Source organism: Sciurus carolinensis, chromosome X (genome assembly GCF_902686445.1).
Source record: "Sciurus carolinensis chromosome X, mSciCar1.2, whole genome shotgun sequence".
Taxonomy (NCBI): Eukaryota; Metazoa; Chordata; class Mammalia; order Rodentia; family Sciuridae; genus Sciurus; species Sciurus carolinensis.
Window position 1 is genome coordinate 109,687,189 of NC_062232.1, and position 23,029 is coordinate 109,710,217.

The 23,029-nt window shown below is 38.2% G+C and overlaps 1 protein-coding gene across 5 annotated transcripts in view; it reads right to left on the reverse strand.

Annotated features, from left to right (window-relative positions):
* Nucleotides 1-23,029, reverse strand: part of Enox2 (ecto-NOX disulfide-thiol exchanger 2) — a 333,888-nt gene that overhangs the window by 95,738 nt on the left and 215,121 nt on the right. For 4 of the 5 annotated variants that reach the window (XM_047536718.1, XM_047536717.1, XM_047536714.1 and 1 more), the window contains one exon: nucleotides 5,663-5,797. In XM_047536718.1, the coding sequence (XP_047392674.1) occupies nucleotides 5,663-5,759 (97 nt within the window). In that variant the 5' untranslated portion in view covers nucleotides 5,760-5,797. Of the gene's footprint in view, nucleotides 1-5,662; nucleotides 5,798-23,029 lie in introns of those variants that run through there. The other variant, XM_047536719.1, reaches the window with a different exon arrangement.

Below are 23,029 nucleotides of genomic sequence, written 5' to 3' on the forward strand. Positions count from 1 at the left end.
TAAGTAGAGCTTAATGGCCAATTCTGGTGGGAGCTCAGAAGAACAGAGTGCCAATAGAACTGTGAACATGAAGACAGGGCTCAAGAGGGTTTAGAGGAAAAGGAGGACCCTATTCGTAATTGGAATAAAGGTCATTCGTGTTATGTTCTGACTGAGAAGTTGTCCACATTTTGCCCATGTCCTGAGACTTTCGGTCAGGAGGCTGATTTTAAAAGTGATGGACTTCTTAATTTGGTGGAAGAAATTTCTAGACAGCACAGCATTCAGCATGGGTATAGCTGGTGGCTTTTAGCCAAGTTTATTGTGATATTCAGGACCAGAAAGCAGAGCAGAAAGATTTGAAAAACTTGGACTTGAAAGGTGGGAGTAAAACTGGGACTAAGTAAGTTGCAGTTTTTAAAGACATTATTGCCACTAAAGAAATGCTAAAGACTTTGCCCAGACACAATAAGAAACTGCTCAAGATGGCAGCAGACCTTGTTGTCAACCATGTAGTTCTGGTTCTGCAAGATTGCAGGATACTGGAGTTAGGGGATCGTGGAGGCTTCCACCAAGATTTCAAAGGAAGGCCTGGGAGGCCAGGCAAAGTGCAGCAAGGTGAGTCCCTGCAGGTAGCCTCTGTGAGCAGCCCCTGAGAGGGCAAAGTGTGGAGATGTGAGGAGGAAGATGAAGCTGTAGTGGAGACCCCCAAGATTAAGAAATGCCAGTAACATGGGACATCATCCTAGGAATGCTGGAAGAATCGAGCAAAGACAAACCAACAGAAAGGCCACTTGGGCTGCAACCAATAAGGTCACAGGGGTGGAGCTACTCAAACCCTTTGGACAGAATATTACCATGCCATGTGCCAAAGATGCCAGAAATGGAGCTACAGGACTTGATTACCCAGCTGGATTTCAGTCTTGCTTTGGTCCCATTCCTTCTTTCTCTGCTCCTGTTTCTGTGAATGGGAATGTTTACTGTGTACCATTATATATAAAACACTTGTAAATAGCTTTTGATTTTTATAGGAACTCATGATGCAAGTTTGCTCTGAGTCTCAGAGGAGACTTTGGCCATGAAATTTTGAGCAATCCTTGGACTGTTCAGACAATGGGAACATCTTGGAGATGGACTAAATGTATTTTGCATTGTGAAATGGTCATGAACTTTTGGGGACCTGGGATGGAATGTTCTAGTTTGGATGTGAGATGTCCCCCAAAAGCCCATGTGTGAGACAATGCAAGAAGGTTTAGAGAAGAAAATATTGGGTTGTGAAAGTTTTAACCCAATCAGTGAATTAATCACCTGATGTGATTGAGTAGTAACTGAAGGCAGGTGAGTTGTGGCTGGATGAAGTGGAGCATTAGGGTATATATTTGTATCTGGCAAGTGGAGATCTCTCTCTCTCTCTGCATCCTGATCATCATGTGAGCTGCTTCCCTATGCCATAATCTTCTGCCATATTGTTCAACCTGACCTGGAGCCCTGAGGAGTGGAGTCAGCTGTCAATGGACTGAGGCCTCTGAAACTGTAAGCTCTCAAATAAACTTTTTCTCCTCTACAGTTGTTCTAGTTGGGTCTTTTAGTCACAGTAGCAAAAAACAACAACAACAAAAACGGACGAAAACGCAGTCCCTGGGAAAAAGTACTAGGCCTCATCTTTTGTGCATGCTTAATACCTGGTTTCTACTATGTCAGTCACCTTCTGGATCACTGGATTTGTCATCATTGCAGATTAACTTTATTGGATAGCAGCCATACAAAACATCATGTTAGGTGAAAGGTAGCTCCATGCCAAACTCCAGAGGTAGCGTCTCTGCTCACCATTCAATGAGTATAATAAGTATGCCAGACATGACCCAGCTATCCCACTCCTTGGCCTATACCCAAAGGACTTAAAATCAGCATACTACAGAGATACAGCCACATCAATGTTCATTGCTGCTCAATTCATCATAGCCAGATTGTGGAACCAACCTAGATGCCCTTCAGTTGATGAATGGATAAAGAAACTGTGGCATATTTATACAATGGAATATTACTCCACAATGAAGAATGATAAAATTATGGCATTTGTAGGCAAATGGTCGAAATTGGAGAATATCATGCTAAGTGAGATAAGCCAATCTCAAAAAACTAAAGGTCGAATGATCTCGCTGATAAGCGGATGAGGACATATAATGGGGGGTGGGAGGGGCTAGCATTAGGTTTAGGGTTAGGTTTAGAGTTAGGCTAAGGACAGCGGCAACAATGAAGGAAAGAAGGACTGTGTAGAGGGAAAAGAGGGGTGGGAGGGGTGGGGGGAGGGGAAAAATAAAATAAACATCATTACCCTATGTAAATGTAAAAAAATAAGAAAAATAAAAAAAAAGTATGCCAGACATTGCCTAAATGACAAGTGTGTGTCCAAGAGACTCAGCATTCATGACAGTATAGATTTGAATTCTCTGGGAGAAGTCAAGAAAGCTTATAGTATCATTTGTTTTTCATCAATGCCAAAGTCTTTTCTATTGTCACAGACAGGACAGATGAGACAGGAAAAAAAACAGTCTGCTGGCTCAGTAGGAAACTTTTCTTGTGGCAGAAAAGTAGCTGAATTACTAAGCCATCAATAGGTGACTTCAGGAAACACCTCCATGAGGGTCATTTTCTGCCTTTACCGTTTTAAGGAATCTCAGGGGTTGAGAAGAGGATGAGGGAGGTTAAAACATTATAAAAATGGCAGGCACCCTCTCCCCTAGACCTTAACAAATGGAAGTGCAGGCAGCATTGAAATGTGGTGCCAACCTTCCATTTCTGAGGAAGTTTCCACCAGGTTCATAAGAAGCAGGCATCAGCACTGTCAGATTCACATGTTGCCTTTATCTGCCACTGTCCAGTGTTTCATCAGGGAGAAATATCACTCCCAAATTCATTCATTGCTATTACGAGTACAAATCAACAACTTTTTGTGTGTCATATATGTGAACTCAAAACAACAATAATATCTGAGTTAATTGAGAGATTACAACAATAATAGCTGAGCGAATTAAGCTAGGCATCATTCTAACACATTATATGTATTAACTCATGAATCCTTATAACTTTGTGAGAGAGGTGTTTTTATTATCTCCATTTTATACATGAAGAAACTGAGGTACAGGAAGATTAACTGATTTGATGAAAGCCATACAGTTACTTAATGGCAGACAGTAACTTGAACCTAGGCAGTCTGAATTCAGAACCCATGTTTTTAAACTTAATGGTAAACTGTCTACTAAAATCATATAGTGAGGAGAACAATTAGTTTTAAGTTATTTTAAACACATAACTCAAGAGATTTTACATGTAGCTTTACAGAATATGTCATAGCTCAATGTTATTGCCCAACATACTTATTAGCATTTCCAAGATCAGTTTTCAAAAAAGTCAAGCAACTATTCTTGGAGCAGAGTGGTAGTCATGATTACTTAATTACAAGGCTGAAGGAGACCCTGTGAAGTTCTTTCTTTAAAGTCCTGAAGAAAATACGATGTAGGAAAAGAGGGTCAGGAATACAAATTAAAACCACTCTTGAGGTTTCAAAGTTTTGATTGGAGATGAATGTGGGGAACCGTACTGGAGCTGACAGTAGTTATATAGCACTCGACTACTTCCAATTTAAGTGGGAGCTTAGTAGCTGTTTGAAGGAAGAATATTAATACTTTCTTTACCTGAAAGAGTATATAGTACTACTAATAGTAATAATAAGGATGACAGTGGATGTTTAGTGAGTGATGATTTTATGCCAACCATTGTGCTAAGTACTATTTAATCTTTACAGTAACCCTATGAGGTAGATACTATAATTGTTCCCATTTTACAGATGAGTAAACTGAGTTACAGAGAAGTCAAATAATTTGCTCAAGGTCATGCAACTAGCAAGCAACAGGGAAGGATTCAAATATAAGTAGTCCTATTTCAAGGCCTATGTTATATATATATATGGGTGGTGCTGTAGCTCAGTGCCAGAGTGGTTGCCTAGCACATGTGAGGTACTGGATTCCGTCCTTAGCACTGCATAAAAATAAATAAATAAAATAAATGTATTCTGTCCATGTACAACTAGAAAAAAACTTAAAAAGAAGACACACACATAGACAAATGTAGATATATATATGTGAAGATATATATTTTATATATTTATTTCTATTTCTGTGTGTATATACAGATATATACACGCATATATTTATATATGCATAAAACTTTCCAAGATCAAATACTGAAAGAAGTAGGCTTGGAAGCCAGGCAGACTGAATCCAGAGTTTGAGATCTTGACCACTATATAATACTGGCTCTTATAATAATATTCACTAATCTCAGATTGGCCCTACTAGTCACTTAAAATCTAAGGAGATCCATGGTCCAATCATTCTAGCCCTCAAAGAATCCCTGGTTGTTCATTTCAGTCATGGCTGGTCTAATGGAAAAGGATGCAGTCTAGCCAACTTCATAGCCCATGGTAGGAATTAAAGATCGGCATGACAGGCTTTACTTTTGCCTCTGACACATACAGAAGTTAGTCTCCTTTTTTCTCCACCTATTGCTCATATTTACACCTTTTTTCCTTCAGATTTTATGCTTTTATGCTTGTTGCCTGGCATTCAATGTAATAGCATCTCTTAATTTATTATTTATATTGTTGTTGCCTAGTCTACCTCATCTCTATTATAACCTATAAGGATTTAAAATCTGGACTGAAATTGAGAAATTATTTGAGAGGGAGTAGTAGTAACTAACTATATAGACAAATGGCACAACAAAGTTGCCTCACTCAGTATTTCTCAACATGAACATGCCTGTGAATCACCAACAGAAAATGCATCTTCTGACCTAGTAGGTCTGGGCTGTGTCCTGACATTCTGGGATTCTAAATAATTCCCAGATTATGCAGAAAATACTTTGAATATCAGGACTCTAGATTGGCCTGATGTTGTGCTTTTGAGTAGGATCACAACTAAATGGTTGTGAGGAGATTAATATTTAGGCCATTTAAAAAAATGACCCCAGGCTCCCTGAGACAGCAATTCCCTAATATCTTCCCAATAACATTGTGATGTCTAATTAACTCTGATGGCCAGGAAGCTTTTTTGTACCTAAACTAAACCCTTCAAATGTTGGGCAATTTTTCTTCAGATTTCATATTCAGTGGAGATAGAGTGAGTCCACCAAGCTCATTCTCTTATTGGTTACTTTGTTTACATATGTAGTTATAAACAAAGTCATTCAATGTTAAAAATATACTTTGGGTTGATGTCTCTACCCTGCCTCCCCTTTAGGAATCTAAGATTTTGGGGCTAAGTCAGTTCTCTTTCCATGTCCATGTTTTGACTCATCTAAGAAATCTACAAAAGTAGACATGCTTTGTAATTACTTGCCAGAATCCTGTTACTTTTTATTTTGATGAGCTGTATTTAACATTTAAACATTTAGTCCAGTACCCTATCCTACATCAGATATGCCCCCAGTTTGCCCAAAGGGCAATCAGGAGTGTACTAGTAACTACTGGTCATGCAGTCTATAAAGCTCATATTACAAAAATGCACACTCTAGGCAGAATCTGGTAAATGTCAACTTCAAAATAAGTTGTGTCATACTGTTATATTTATTACCACATGGTCAATAAAAAGAAGAACTTGTGAGGTGATTAAAAATAACATACCAGGTAAAATTGGTTGTCCAGCAATTCCCAGTGGTGCCATTCCAAGATTATTCATTGCTGTGGCCCATGCAGTTGGATCAGACATAGGTAGCGTCATTGCAGTAGAATCTACATTCAGAGTTCTACTATTATCAGCTGAAAAGAAATGACAGGCCAAATAATTTATTGTGTTCAGGTTCTAGTATTTAGTATACTTATCAATGTAAACTCTGACAAATTCTTAAGAAATGGTCTGACAGACAAGCGGAGGATAAGGGCTCAATGCCAACTTTCTTACAAGGGTTAAAACAATATAGCTTGAACTGGCAGGAAGTCAGGGAATTTGAAAGAATTCTACCAGATGGCATTGTAGTGTTTCCTTCCCACTCTCCCTCCGTCTCTCCCTTCTCTTCTTTTATTATTATTTTTTAATCCAAGGGAACACACCACAGGAGTTTGAAAGAATTAAGAAGTTTCCTATTCTTCTCAGTCTACTAGCATATGATCACTGCAGCAACTTCAACCCAAAATACTCCTGTATGCAAACCAAGAAAAAGCATCATAGGTTTTCTGTAGTTGGTGGTAAAATATGAAAATTATACTTCTGATGCAATTATATATTTTTGAGGTAGTACTAATGAAAAGAGCTGAACAATCATCAGTAGACATAAAATTAGCTGAGTATGTGAAGGTCAGGGGAATACCAGTAGAAAGTAGACAGGACACATGGCCCCTGCCCTCAAAGGTTGTATAATCTAATTGAAGAGACTAATGATGGTGGTAATGAATGTGAACTATTAGCACTACTATCACACCTCCTCCCAACACTACCACTAATTATTGAACACTTGCCATAGGCCAGGCATGCACTCTTCTCATTTACCTTTCAGGACAATCCTATGAGGTGGGAGTATTTATATCTTAAGTTAATAGAAGTTTTAAAGATCACATATATTATCCAAGCTTATACAGTTTGCAGACTTTTTAGCCACTATGCCTTACTATTTCCAATTAAATGATTAGAAAACAATGAAATACTAGAATGGGATAGATCAGATTATTGAAGTTGAAGGAATGAAGAACTACTATGACCTGACCTGAGTGGGTAGGAAATACCTAATGGAGAATAGGATTTGAAAGAATGGGATTTCTAGAGAATATGTCCTTGAGTGATGGGTAGTTATTTGATAGGTAAAGAAGAAGGGGTAACACAAGAAGAGGGTTGACATAAGCATAGACATTGATTCGGGTTACATATGCAAGCTCATGTATCCACTGCACAGTTGGGAGAGATATAGTCGTAAATCATCTAGGCACAAAAGACATTTAATTTGGGAAATTTCCCTCTGACTACTTATAGTCACAGAAGAAACTTTCCATGGCTTTCCCCCAACTCCCAGCATGCACTTATGCCAATTATACCCCAGAAGGCAACTCTGTTCTAATAGTAGCTTGTTAATGTCCATCATGTCCTTCCAACTTGGCAACATCAAAGGGATGATCCTTCGTCGGGTTATTTATACATGTTCTATTTTGGTTACTGATTGGTCAGAACAAGCAAATGCAAATGTCTAAAGATTATATTTCTGAAATATTAGTTTTTGACATTCTCTTCTGTTGTCTTTGCTTCCTCCCCAATAAATAACACACACACACATTTCCCCCACACAGAGTGATTGATGGCCCTAAGCATTCATTACTACAGTCAGAAGCCATATTTCAGGACTGGTGATTTCTCTATCTGTATGAACTGTAGTTCTCACACCTAATTTTCAGTGCTCTCTTACAACAGTGTATCTTGAGGTTAGAAATAGCCTCCCTATAAATATTATCAATAGAATAAACATGGAGCATCAAATATCCTTTGGGTCAAGAGTTTACATAGTAATAATTACTTCTATCTGGACTTCCAGTCTCCAGCTAGAGGAGACAAGATTTTAGGAAATGTTATAGCCAGAAGGGACCTTTAGAGATTACCAAGTTCGTACCCTGACTTTCTCTGGTGACTGGAGAATGATTCTGAGTAAGCAGGTAGGTTTAGAAGAACTAGGCCCCAATGTCATCTTTTTTAACAACAGCAGTTTGGCTAATCACTGATTCTGCGGTCCTGAGAAATACAAGAAAACCAGGAATTCTTCTCAACACAGGATTTTAGATGAAAGAATGAGAATTTACAATGTACCAACCTAGTCAAATTCTGGACTATTTTAGGGTGGGGCTGGAGGAAGGGAAAATGATGTAAATTGTCAATTTTTAAAAGAACAATACATTATTACTGTTTTCAAAATGCATGTTAATTCCAAGTGCCTGTTAAAATGCTAGCAAGTACAGCTTCTGCTTAGGCTTGCTTATATGTACATACATGGAACATATGTAATTAATAGCATTATTTTGCCACAATGAATGAATTTATTAAATTATTAAGAAGTGCTGCTTTAAAAAGCCCTTCATACTGGGTGTAATGGCATATGCCTGTAATCCAAGAAACTCAGTAAGCTGAGGCAAGAGGATTGCAAGTTCAAGGCCAGTCCCAGCAACTTAGTGAGGCCCTAAGCAACTTAGTGAGACCCTGTCTTAAAATTAAAAAAAAATAGAAAATATGGTGATGTAGTTCAGTGGTAAAGTACCTCTGGGTTCAATCCCTAGTACCCCACAAACAAACAAACAAAACAAATAAAAGCCCTTTTCATCTCCCTCCCTTTTCCCAACACCCATCTCTATCTGTCACATGCTACTCATTTTTCAAGGGTCATCTCAAATGCCATCTTGTCTATAAAGTCAATTCACTGGAATCCTGGAATTAACTTCTCCATATATATTCTCTTAAAATTTTATCTAGAAGTTAATTTTCACATATTTGTTTATTCTTCCACTCCTTTCCTCAAACCAAACCTGTTTTTTGTTTTGTTTATTTTTTATTTAATTTTATTTTTTATTTTTTGTGATGCTGGGGATTGAACCTTGCACATAGTAGGCAAGCAGTCTACCACTGAGCTATATTTCCAGCTCTCAAACTGAAGTTTTTTGAATCTTACTATATGCTAAGTTGTATGCTATTGATGAGGAGTACAGAGATAAACAAAACTCATTTAGTGCTCTGGAAGAACCTGTAACATAGTGAGAGGCACAGGCATATAAACAACCAAATATAAATTCTTATAATGAGTTCTGTAATAAAAGTAAAGTAAAGTGCTGTGGGAACACAGAAGAGTAATCAAAGTTATAGGAAAGGATTTGGATGTGTGTGTTTGGAGTTGTGGGTAGGTGAGATGAGGAATACCAGGGAAGTCATTGTTGGGAAAGAATTTGAAATGAGTCCTTAAGGAATGATACAATTTTTCCTAGATAGTAAATGGAGGATTAGGTTAGAAAAGCATTCCAGGAAGCAAAAAGAACTGAAAGCATTTACTACTGACTACCTTGAAATATAGTTAATGGAAAAAAACCAGAAATGTAGTTCATGGATACACTTCTCTCTTTTGCTAGCTTGTGGTTCCTTTAGGTCAGTACAGGGTTTGAGGCATTGTTTTTTCCCAATTCCTAATTTAGTGTCAGTTTTAAAATAGATATTCAAGAGCCATTTGAATAAATGACTAATAAAAGTCAAGTTATATTAACTTTGGGCACAACAAGCAATCTGTGCAATGCTATTCATTGATTATTTGTATGCCTGGTCAGAATGATCAACTGTCTCAGAAAAGATGGCACTCTTGCTAAGCTGATTCTCAGATCTCTAGGACAACTGAATCCATGTAGGAATTTACTTAGAGTTACAACCAGGAATAGATACACTGAAATAATTATTTAGTTTGACTCATACACATAAGCAAGCATGTAAAATTTTACTCTCAAATAGAAATCCCAGATGATCATCTCTGGGAATACTGCCACACATCTGTAATCCGGATTTAATGTCCAAACTAACAAAACATGCTGTGCCAAGTATCTATTTAGAATCATCACTGAATGGTGGAATTATTAAGTTCTGGCCTGATTCACTTTCCAAACTTGATATGGATATCTAGCAATTTCCTTAGGTATTTTATTGAACTTGTCCTACATCTCTAGAGAAAGAAATTTCTCATTTTCCCATGACACTACCTGTGGCAGCCAAGAACACTCAGAATACAAGTGCTAGTGGGTATCAAATGGTCTTCAAATTATCTTTACTAAGTCTGAAGAACACATCCTACCATACTGATTCTTCTACTCTGCTAATGTGACAACTCCTTAAGAAGTCAGAGGCTGCAGAGTAGTTGTGAATAAATGCCTTCTAGCTAACTGGATTGGAAATATGGCACACTGGAATAAGAATGCATTAGAACCAAAATAATAAAAGATTTGGAAGTAATTATCCACTTTAACTTGGTATCACTCCATAACTATCAAACAGTGACATCTGTTTATTTTTGTGTTGTTTATAAATCACTCATTAGTCAATTACTCTCAAAGTTATTTGAAATTGAAGACTACACATACACACACATTCTATGATACAATCATCTTGTAATGGAGTTAATTATTACAAATGTTTTCTTTATTTCCTTTGAAACAAGGGCAACAAGTTTGTGTCATCTCCCCAACTATGTTCTTTTATTGATGAAAACTGTCCTCTGAATATTTATTCTCCTACAATTCTCCTTCCTATGTCTAGGCTTACATCCATTGGTTTTCATGCTTACTATAATTTATTAAACAAAGTTGAGGAGAGAATTTTGTTTCAACAAACTTCTATTGAAAGTTGGTTAAGAGTAGGAAGCATTCCATTTTGTGAACAAGGGCATTAGTTTAGGAATAAATGGTTCTGGACTAGGGTTTATTTGGTGATTTTAACATGCTCATTCTCTGTCTTCTCTTTTGTCTGCTTTCATTCTAGCCTTCCTTTCACATTTACTACATTCATTAGACATTTTCTACATGTCAGCTACTGTTATAGATATTGGTGATATTAAGATGAGGCAAAGAGACTTCATCATTGGACTTGTAGAGCTTACATTCTAGAGAACAAGAGAGATATTCAAGTACAAATGAAACATTTTAAAATAATTGCATATTGTAATGTGTTGTGAATAAAAAACTGAGTTGGAACAAAATAGTGGCAAGTTACAAAATTAGGAAAATGATAGTATTTGTCTTATAGTTTTGATGAAGACTGAATTAGATAGTGTAGATAAAGAATTTAGCATGACCTCTGGCTCAGATTGAACACTCAGTGATTTGTAATAATAAAATAGTAATAGGTATGACAATGATAGTGAAGTGGTCCCAGCACTTAAGTAACTCAAAGTGTACTGAAAGATAAAAGAATATACATGATTTATTAGAATATATTATATTGGTACAGATTTGAAGTAATCATCTCAATACCACACAGCAAACAAATGGTAGAAAAGAATATGAACCCAGATAGGTCTCATGCCAATGTTCACAGTCTTATCCATCACACTAAACTCCCTTCCAAATAGTCCCTTTATATTCTGCATTTTCCTAGCCCACTGGACACATTGCTATTAGTCCTTACTATATTATATTTTAAAAACCTCTCTCCATGGCTGTCTTTCCTTCTAGACTCTAGAATACCTTATTCTTCCTTGTAATTCCTAGTGCCTAATCACTATGTCTAATATAAATATTCATTAAACTATTTAAACAAATGAGTGAGGAAATATGAGTGTATATGAGAGAGGCTTACACAGATATTCCTCTTCCCAAAGCAGGTGTCAAGTTAGTCAAAATTGGATACTACTTTCTTGTTGGAGTGAGATAAAATCTCTTATGGGGGTTTCTTTTGAGGACTGAATGCTAAATAAAAATTTAAATGAATATAAAAAGGAAGAGAAAATATTAACAATTTGAGGTATTATAATCATGTTATGCTGACAGTATAAAAAATAACATTCAAAAAAAACCCAAACTTCAAGAAAGATCAGTCTGGGATGGGAAGATAATTTTCCTCACAGAGAAATCCTTCATGTTAAGAAGGGACTTACTGGAATTTCTCTGAAAATTTAAGATAATTAAATTTACTAAAACAAATGTGCATATAGCAGCTACAATTGTCAGTTCCTTGAGGGCAAGGGCAAAAACCTCATTTACTTTTGTATCTTCTACCATGCCTAGCTCAAAGTAGGTACCAATAGATGTGCTTTTAAAAATCAGAGAACTCTGCAAGAACCCAGCAATTGTACACAGTGGAGCTTACCTGCAATGCCTATTTCATAGACCCACAGCCATATAAAACTCTTTGCATTATGTTGTCCTGACCATGGATTTAGCTGTCTAGTCATTTCTGCAGAAGGAAGATAGTATCCAAAGCTGGAAGAGACACCAGACATCTGTAACCTACCAGGACTTAGATAAATGGTGAATAATGGTGTTAATGATAGTAATCATGACAGACTAATAAGAGTTAACACATATTGTTATGTGCCAAGTACTATTCTAGGCACTTTATGTACATTAATTTAAAACTTACAACAACTCTATGAAGTAAGTACTCTTGTTATCCCCATTTCACTGATGAATAGCAGGAAAAGAGGCCATACAGTGAGTATGCAGTGAAGCCAGGATGCAAAATCAGGCAGTCTGGCTCCACAATTCCTTTCTCCTCCTCCTCCTCCTTCTTTTTCTTCTTCTCCATTTTTTTTTTACCTATTATGTTATTCTAAACCAGAGATTCAAAAAGTTATAGAATATTTGAGCTAGGACATGTATAGAGCTCATGACTATAAAGATGGGCACACTTCATGTCCTCTGTGGTAGTGGGTCTTAACTGGGGCTAAGTTTATGCCTTCCCCCTGGGCAATATCAAGACAAAATGTCTAGAGTGCTGAGGTTAAGAAAGCCTGCTCTACTACAGTTTTATTGTATGTTTTTACCAGAGAGTGCCTCAGACATCTGGTCTCTTCTCAAACCCTTCCCACTCAACACATGTACAGTAAATTCCAATGTCCACAGTTTATGCCTATTCTCTTACATTACTGTGTTACTTAGACTAATTTGATCACTGCCCCCCACCTCTGCCAAAAATCTATGAACATTTCTAGCATGTTTACTTTTATGTTTCACACCAAAGATATGATCCCTTAGTGGGGATCCAGGTACTGTGGAAGGCAGAGCTGCCATTTACACAGTTGCCCTAGAAATAGCACCAGGAATGACACCATGACAAAGGAAAGGGAGAGGAAGCTTAGAAAATGTTTGTACAAGCCAGGAACTGTGGCATGCACCTGTAATCCTAGCTACTCAGGAGGCTGAGGCAGGAGGATCATGAGTTCAAGGTCAGCCCAGGCAACACAGGGAGACCCTGTCTCAAAAAAAAAAAAAAAAAAAGTAAAAGAAAAAATAGAAAATACTTGCACAGAACACAGAAGAAAACCATATTTATGGTATATCATATAGGACCTTACATACAGTAGACACTCAAAATGAATTTACTTTGAGATTATGGCATAAGGACAGGATTGGGTATCTTAGTATTGAATAACATTGTGCTTTCTCTGGAGGCTGAGGCAGTAGGATCGCAAGTTCAAATACATAACAATTTAGCAAGACCCTGCCTTAAAATAAAAAATAAAGAGTGCTGGGGATGTGGATCAGTGGTTAAGTAGCCCTGGGCTCAACTCCCAGTACCGAAAAGAAACAAAACATGGTTCTTTCTGTTCTCTGGTTAAGGGAAATGAAACAGCAGAATAAATCACAGGCTGGGTCTGCATTAAGCCTAGGGCTCAAGGTTTTATCTTCTGCCTGGTATTTATTGCTCATGAAGCAATATATTGTGCATTGCAGGTGTTATTTTGAGTCCCTGTTCATTTTAGTTGAAAATTAACAATCCATCATTGTTTGTGAACAATGCACTGAAGCCCCAGGCACACACTTTCTCTCCTATTGCAGACATCACCAGGGATGCCAAGACTTGTATCATGGTTATGCAGGGTAAGAGAACTGATGGGCCTCTTGTAAGATGAGGCTCCCAGAAAGCTAGAGATGCTGTTAGACAAGCAGGGGTTGTACCTCCTCATGAGTGTTATCTAGGATGGATCAAAGAGACACTCAAGATGATTAGGATGTCACAAATTATTCTATCTTGAGAAAGAAAGGGAAAGGAAAGGAAAAGACAGGACAGGAAGGGAAGGGAAGGCAAAAGAGGGAAAGGGAAGGTTTTAATGCTAGTCTACATAGCAGAAAATAATTCTCACATGGGTTGTGAGTGGGGTGAAATAATGGGTGGGAGACAGTAGCTTGATCCTCAAGTTGTGCAGATGAGAACCTTAGGATAGAGAGTGTTTTCACAAACCAAACCCAATCCTGGAAGAACATTCTAGTCTGTAAACTGGAGGATCTTGGAGACAGACACCTCCCTACTGGAGTAGTTACAAGGATGTTTCAGGTTTTTAATTAGATTTTCAAGAATCTAGGGAGTCAAGTCAGTCCTCCAGGTTGCAGTTGCATTGAGGGTGGGGTGGTGGTATAATGAGGAAGAGGCCACAGGTTTTGGCACGTGCCTCTCCCAGGTATAGCACATATTGTACCTTTATGAAGGCAACTAGGTATAATGGAAGGAATATAGACATGGATCCAGATAAATCTAAAAATCAAAACATTATCTTTCCCTTCCTTTTTTTCTAGTTAAGAAAGAAACCATTTGGCTTCCCTTTGGGGGTCTTCTCTCACATATACCTGAGCTGGAGCCATGGGCCGCCCTTGTTATTTCAGGGTGGGATGCCATGGGCTGAAGAACCTCAGGGACACTCCTCATCACTTCAAGGTTATTAGGTGAACATGAGCCAAAAGAATAGTTTGAACATAGATACAGGGGTATTAGCACCCCATCAAGCTCCACTGCCAGAACCTAGCGTGCTTCTTCAGCAGCAAAAGTAGAGGCAGGTTCTTCTGGGGTTTTGTGGATTATAGTCCATAACTGCCCACCTCTCAGCTTCTCAGACTTCTGCAATATCAGTGAACTAATGTCACCTTGGTCTAGGGTGAATGGTTGGCTGTAGCTCTCTAGTCTTTAGGATGGCATCATCACATTTATTCCATATTTTCTAACTTAATACTTAGGTAAAGAATACAAAAAAGCACATATGTTCCTCAAAAATGCTATCTACCCCAACTTCTTTACCATTTGCAGCAATTGCCTCACAAGCCACTCATTTCTTTTGCTGGTTTGGAAACACATTAATATTATTGTTGGGATCTTAGACATTGTAGCTCTAAGTTTTAAATTAGAAATCTTAATACTGAACAAATCAACTAATTGCATTTTGGGTACTGAGCATTTAGTAAGTTAATGGTGTGGCTACTGTCGGTGGTAGTTTTGTGTGTGTGGGTGCTTAGGATGGAGAAGGAAAGATAGAAGCATAAACTCAGTAAGTTTCCAAAGCTCTATGGTCTATGCTTTCTTGAGTTAAGTTGCATAAGTGGTGACTTGGCAATCCTGATACTATGCTGTTGGAATTCTGACAAGAGCTCTTGGGGAAAAAAATAAACAGTCCTAGGGTTAATCTACAAGCAGTTTTGCTTTAGCTCTTGTTGCCAAAACTTTTTGCAACATGTTTCAGTCCACTTCCGTGCCACAGAAGATAGAGAGTGGAACAAAGATAAATATAGCACAAACAAGATCTGGAATTAAGAAGACTAGTCTGAACTCTGGCTCTACTGTTTACTCTGTATGCAACAATAACTTACACCTGTGTTTGTCAACCTTGTGCATCAGGATTGCCTGGGGTGCTTGCTAAATACGCTGATTTCTAGGGCCCACTGCTGAGGTTTTCATCTGGTAGCACTGGGAATCTGCCTGTTGAACAAGTACCCTAGGTAACTCTTAATGCCTGCTGCAAATTTGAGCAATGCAGAGTTTCAGTTTCTTCATCTATAAATAAGAACAATATCTTCTTTTCCTAGGGTTGGGGTGAAAACAATATAGGCAGATGATGTGTGCTAGCTGTTCCTGAATCTTTGAGTGAAGTTATTGCAGGGCTTCAGGGCACATTCTGAATGTTAATTTAACAAACTTATTAAATCCATGTACCATGTGGTGGTTTGAAAATATGTTTCCTTCTCCTTTGAGGGTCTCATAGATTCATGAGGGAGGCAGACATGAAAATAGAAACTATTGTATAGTTTGATAATGGCTAAGCAGATATGAAGAAGGGGGAGGTAGCTATTCTGTCAGGATAAGAAGTGATGATAGAGGAGAGAGGGGAGCATGGAGGAAGTGATATTAATCAGGAAGAGGTGACTATAGACTGAATTTTGAAAGATAAGCCAATTATCATGGTACTATGGATATTTTAAAAGGTACAAAATAAATTTGTATTTGTGCTAAGTCTTGAAACCTAGAATAGAAATTGTTCTCGTTTAGGGGATGGGGTGTGAATGGAGAATATTTTCTATATCAGTTTCCTTATCATTTCTTTCCTCTAGAAGTAGAAAAATGAACAATTGGAGTTATTTTGGATTCTCCAGTTGGTTAGGCTCTGAGAGGATGGGTGTTAGACTATGTTGTTGACTTGCTCTGCAAGCCAGTAATGACAAGGCCATGGTCTAAGTCAGGGGGTGGGACCCTGGCCATGATGACTATAAACAAGTCAAGTGTTAAATCCTACTGATAATGGGAACTTTGGCTAGAGAATTAGCAGCCTCAGCAGGGTCATCCTTAAATATTAAGGGCAAAGCTATATATACACATACAGCCACCAGAGGCATTGACTAATGGTTCTGTGTTGGGCCAGCAGCCCTGGCCCCTTTGCACTGCTTTACCTCTACAGGCAGCCTACCTAGAGTTTCTAAACTTTACCCCAATTTGGCAAACAATCAGAAAACATTAGTCTTCACCACATAGAATTTCACATCACCCCACACCTTTCTGGTTCAAAATGATTAATTTTTAAAAATCACACTATATTCCCATCAACTACCAGCATGCATTTGGCTAGACTGAGCATAATACATTCTCAGTCCTTAATGTTGTATGACCCTGAATGAAGGAAAAATGGGGATGTAAAAGTGGTTGAGGTCACAGTCTTGAATTAGATTTGAGTGCTAATCTTGGCTTATCCACTCATTAGCTGTGTGAAGCTTGGGAAGTGACTTAATGTCTCTGTGTTTCATTTTCTAAATATGCAAAATGAGGATAATAAGAGTACTTATGTGATAGTACAGCAGTGAGGATTAAGGGAGAAAAATACATGGGAAGGGTCTAATGCAGTGCTTAGCTCAGTAAGTGGTTGTGCAATACTAGTAATTATTATTAATGTATTAACAATCGTGGGCATTACCTCTGCTATCTTTTGAAAAACAGGCCACTGAGGGTGAAGAAGGAGGGGAGTGTTTTAATTTTTCAGGGAAAATGACACAAAATGTCAGTATAGGAACCAGTCATTAATCATAGTAGGGAATGTATTTATAACATAAAAGAACAAGATGGCTTCTCTTTAACAAGTTCTTTACCAAGAACATTGCCAGAAAGAACAGCAGGACTAATTTGTATTCCTCTCACCTGATTGATGCATTTTCTAAAAGTGATACTGCTAATAAAATTCTCAAAAGATTTTTCAGTATTACCTCCTCCTCCCTTGTACACCCCAAACCCATCAGACCTACTGCTAAAAGCCATTTGCTTTTTTCCTCCAAAAACTATGGATAATATTTGTCCACGTGCTCTCTCTCTTCTGATACCCCATCTGGGGTGGAGGGAAGCCAGAACTACTAAGTGTCACATCGTGATTATCCATAATAATAAAGTTGAGAAGCAATACAGTGGGCAGGAAAATAAACTGTTCTTCATGACTAGCTTTCCAACAAAGCAAAGGGAGGTTATGATGATGGCTGAGACCTCCGTAACAGCTGGGTAGAGGGAACCCACTGTATCATCCTACTCCAGGAATAATTTATATGAAAGTAAATTGGGTTGGTAGTTTGTGATTCTGGAACAATATTACTAATAGTGCCTTTCCTGGAAACTATCTTATATATGATGTATTTTGCCCATTTAATTTAATAGCTCTTCTGCATATTTTAATGCAACAATGTAGTCCAAATAGCAAAGACATGTGAGCTACTGACTTTTCTTTCTTTTATCCATTTCTTCTATAACTTAAATTTTCATCCTCAGTGAATCTCTAGGCCTCTAGTGACATCACCTTTAATCCATTCATTTTTTAAAAATGGCATTAACATGGAAGAGACATAAGCTGTTAAAAAATAAAAGACATCTAGGTTGGCGATGATCTCCAGAGCAAACCTTATAGGGATTGGTAGAGCAAATTTGATTAGAAAATGATTACAAAGGGTGAATTCCCTGTAAATAATGAATTGGAAAGAAAATCAGGCTGGGAGTATTTGCTTATCCACTTATTTCCACATGGAAGAAAAGCTGTAATTCCTGACAGCTTGTGCTTACAGTGTGTCTAGATTGGTCAGAGAGAAACCAACCAGTGATGAAAATAAATATACAAGCCCACCCGTTAACTGTATTCTCTGTCAGGACCAACACCAAAGAAGTCATAAAGGTAATAAGTCTTTGGATAACAACCCATAAATCCTTGGTAACACTTCAAGCACTTAGCTTCAAATTCCCAAATCACCATGCCACTGTTCTTATCGCTCACAGAAGTTAGATGTTCACTGTCAAGCAGGAAATGAGGTGAGGGGCAAGGCAGCTGAAGTACTCAAAGACCCCAGGAACATTCTGGGAAAGTGTGCCCTCTGCAAAAATCCCCAGCTCCTAGCTGGTATGTCATTGGGAGACGTTGTCAGAGCACACTGACTAAGCTTTTTATCAAAGTGTACCCATTTTTCAAGAGTGAGTTTCTTCCTTAAACATGAAAAGCTATTTCTATATATCCAATCCAATTTACCATTGACTCACACTGTCTTTATCTACTTTTTAAAATGAAAGATTGAATAGGTACAAAAGGGAATTTATAAGAGACAAGTGGAAAGCATAAAAGGCAACAATGCAATAAAAATTGTTTAAGAAACAGAATATAACCATCACCTTTGAAATCACATGCCCCTCCCTCATCCCTTGAATTTCTGCTCAAGGACAACCACTATTCTGAATTTTTTGTTAATCATTCCTTGTTTATCTTCATACTTCTACTACACATATTAATACTGTTTCTTCAGAGATGTTTTATCTTAATTTCTAAAGAATTCTTTAGTTGCTGAAAATTATCAGTGCTGTTCTCCTTCCTCTTCCACCCTCTCATTTACTTACCAACCTCTCCTTCCTACTCCAGGAATAATCTATATGAAAGTAAACTGGGTTGGTAGTTTGTGATTCTGGAACAATATTACTAATAGTGCCTTTCCTGGAAACTATCTTATATATGATGTATTTTGCCCATTTAATTTAATTTTAATCACAAAAGAAGTTTGTGATTTACAAACAAATAATGCCAAAATATATAGTGAATCCACATGTGAAGAAAGTAATTCTTTTGTAACATGGCTACTTCCCTTTTGTTTTTAAAGAGAATCCCTGCATGGACCTTAATTTGTTTACGTGAAGGTTAAGAAGTGATTTGGGGACACAGAGGCAGCAGTGGGCCAGAGAGCAGAATGGCAGGGCTTTGAGTATTGCCTAACATGGCTACCCCAGAGGTTTGGAATAAAAGACTATTATTTACGATCTCTTACCTTGGGCAGGTCACATAATGTTTCTGGGCCTGGCTTTCCTCATCATAAAAACACAGATAACAATAATACTGATCTTACAGTTTTGGTGAGATGGTTAAAAGATACCAAGTATAAAAGTTTTGGAAAGCTGTATAATACTATATAAATGTTAGTTGTTAATAGTGCTGCTGTTCTGCTGCTGTTGTTGATGACATAACATCAATTCTATTAAAGTCAAGGTAAAAGGTTAAATGGTTATGAATTTTGTATGTCTGGAGCTCATCTATAGATTTATCCTTGCCAGTTTACTGGCACAACTGACACAGCACAGAAAAAATTCAAATTTCTTTTCCAACTCTATTTCTGGTTTATGTGAAAAGTCTCAACTTTAGACATCTTCCTTGAATTCCCATGTACCTGCCCAATCTGTGTGTGGGAATTGTCTTGGCTCTGGTGTCGTCAAAGCTGGAGCCCAGGACAGAAGGTGCTCACACATTACAGGCACGTAATATTTTCTTTTTGTAATCATTTCTCATAGGACTGTGCCGGCTGGTAACTCAAATAGAAATGAATGCAGGATGTGCACATCACCTGATCATTTTGCGCCTGAGGAACCTTCTAAAAGGTCCAGCTTTTTGCCTGTGTGATATTAACATAACCATCTGTATGCCTTTTTGATTTTGTTTTTATAAAGGGTCTCTCCTTGAAGATCTATGAGAATGAGAATAAGCAGTGGAAAGTCACATTTCCATTCTGCTAACAATATGATCAAATCTGTAAATGGGCAAAAACACACACAAGAGATGGTCCATAAAGCTGCTGGCAATTATTCCCCACAGCTGCCTCAGGTGTTGAAGGAAGAGTTTCAAACAACGAAGGGAAAATATTGATCATTTTTTTGACTATGGAGTTAGGCTACCCGCCTGGGTGCCCAGAACGGGTGAGAGTGCTGGTCATGTTCCCACACATTTCCCAGCCTTGAGGCTAGACAGCCACATGCCCATCTGCTGCTTTAAAAAAATATGGCTTAAGCACACAACACAGGCTGTTTGACCTCTGAGGTTGTTAGACTCTTGCCCTCCGCCTAACAGCTGACGCCAGGGACAAGCAGGCCAGCCCACATGGCCTCTGTAGAGGCTAGCACAGGGGCGCCAGCCATGGGGCAGCTGCAGCTATGGCAACAAATGCCCAAGAATGAGTTAACACCAGTCAAAGGGGTTAATGGGAGAAGCAAGGTCTTTTGTACAAATGCATTAGGGAAAGAAACTTGATATAGCCAGAATGAGGTCCATTAATAAAGCTGAGTGATAAAATCCACCACCATTCTTAAATTGGACTTGGCTGCTTAAACTGCTTTTTCAAATCAGTCTCCTCTGTTCTAGCTGTTCATCGAGAAACTAAGCTTCTTTTTAAATGAAGAATAAAAACAATACTATAATATGAAGTGTAAAAGGAGAAACTAGGCTAGGCAAAAGGGTCAAAATTAGACTTGCAAACAAAGAAAGGGAGAGAAACAAAAGAGATGTGTATGACTATGTTTGGAATATGTTCAAACAACTCATTATTACTAACAATAACCACCTCACAATAAATTACCCCCCACGTGAAGATTATAAACTGCATTATTATGATGCTTTAGAATCAATATGAGTACTAATGATAATGGGTGGTTAGGTGGCTAAACATGGCCCCCAATTATTGCTGAGTGCCCTCTCCTTTTGTGGCTACAAAACAACTATCATCAATATTGTCTCATAGAGAGTGTTTTCTTATCAGCATTGTGTCCTCAAAACATCCCTGGAAAGCAGATCAATATTGATGGGCTCTTCTGTGAAAAACAGGGAGGCATGGAGAGGTTAAGTGAAAATGAGCAGAGGTGGCATCACCACTGCATAACAAAATTTGGATTATAAAGGGAGCCAAGGTAGAGGTAAAGGCCCGTGGGCTGCTCTTTCCAGGAGGGCAGCATTTACGGAATGCAATGGGTCAGAGATTTCAGTCACCCTCTCAGCTACAGTGAAAAGCATATATTTCTTAAGCAACTGCATTTGGAAATTCTGACTGCAGCTCATAGCCCAGAACCACAGAATATATTTTGACTTCTTCTGAGTGTGGTTTAACCTCAGAGTAAAATTTTAGACCTGGGAAAGAAAAAAAGTACATCTGAATTCAGAAACCAGTATAATTCATTTGAATAGTACTTCCTAGCAATAAATAAAGTAACAGGTACTCATTAAGAACCTATACTATTTTTGTTGTTGTTGTTGTTTGGTTGTTGTCAGTGACTGCAAGGGACATGTGAGAAATAGAAGACCCTCAGAAGACTGAAGTTCTTCCCTCAGAGAGTGAATCATCTACTTGGGAGTGTAGGTAGACACTTTCTCATACAAGATAAATACCAGAAAAGACTCCATACAAGGTTTAAGTATAAAGTGAGAAGCTCTGTTGTCCCACTGCTTGGAGGAAAAGAATGAGAAAACTTGAATAGTGGGATGTGAACAAATTCCCACGTGAATATTACTAGTTGAATTTAAATTGAAAAGTACATTAGACATTCCCATCAATGGGAAATGCCCTCAAATGGGAGGGCCAAAGAAGATGAACAGGAGAGAACATGAGGTAAAATTAGTAGGACAAATGGGGTTAAAGGGAACTAGGATGGTGGTGTGCCATTATCAGATTATGATCACGTCAGTTTTGAAACAACCTACACAGATAGGGCTTGCTAGCTTGGGAACAGTTCTCATGTCCCTAGATACATCTAAGAGTTAGAGGGAAGCTAACAACAGATTAAGTGCTCTGGTGAGCACAAAGACAGAGAGTTGTATACTGAAAAGGGAGCCACATGTTGTAGCTATTAGACATATAAACGAAGTGGCCAAGCTGCTGGGTATGGTGGCACATGCCTGTAATCCCAGAGTATTCGGAGGCTGAGGCAGGAGGATCACAAGTGTGAGACAAGCCTGGGATACTTATCAAGACCCTGCCTCAAAATAAAAAAAATAAAAAATAAAAAGGGCCAAGGAAGTAGCTCAGTGGTAGAGCACTCCTGGGTTCAATCCCCAGTACCACTAAAACAAAACAAAACATAACAAACCCAAAGTGGCCAAGGTCTCCTTCTGTTTCAGAAATTAAGATGTTTGACTTAATATGCTTGTCAGATGGAATGGTATCCAACACATAGGGTGACTGAAATTTCCTCACAAAAGCATTTTGGATCCATTTTAGCACCTTTGCTGGTGTTCACTGCTATCCCAAATGACACGTTCTTGAGCCACTTAACTCTCCATTCTTTCCTTGACAGCCTCAGGCTCACCTTTCCTTGTCTTGCAATCACTGCTGGTTGTAGGAAACTTGGACAAGGGGTGGGGAAAGCTCCGTCACTGAACACACACATTGTTCTGCACACAGTGGGTCAGCAGTGTTATTGTCACAGGTCAAAGGTGAACTTTACAACAAGCAACAGAACCACAGGGCTTCCCTAGATCTACATGTAAATTTCTTATTGGGAACAATAAAATTGAGAATTGAAAGTTGATTGAATTTTCCTCTATAGAACATATTCTATGAAACAGAAAACTGACCACTGTTATCTCTTTTTAGGACATTTGGAAGAGACCACAATTATTCCCAAAGGAGCTGTCATGTTATAAGAAGTCTGTTTGTGACCCTGGCTCCTATAGCTTCAAGGTACTATAGTTTTGTCAATAACCTGGATGCTCCTTTACAGTCTACGAGTTCATCTTTGAAATTTTCTAAGAG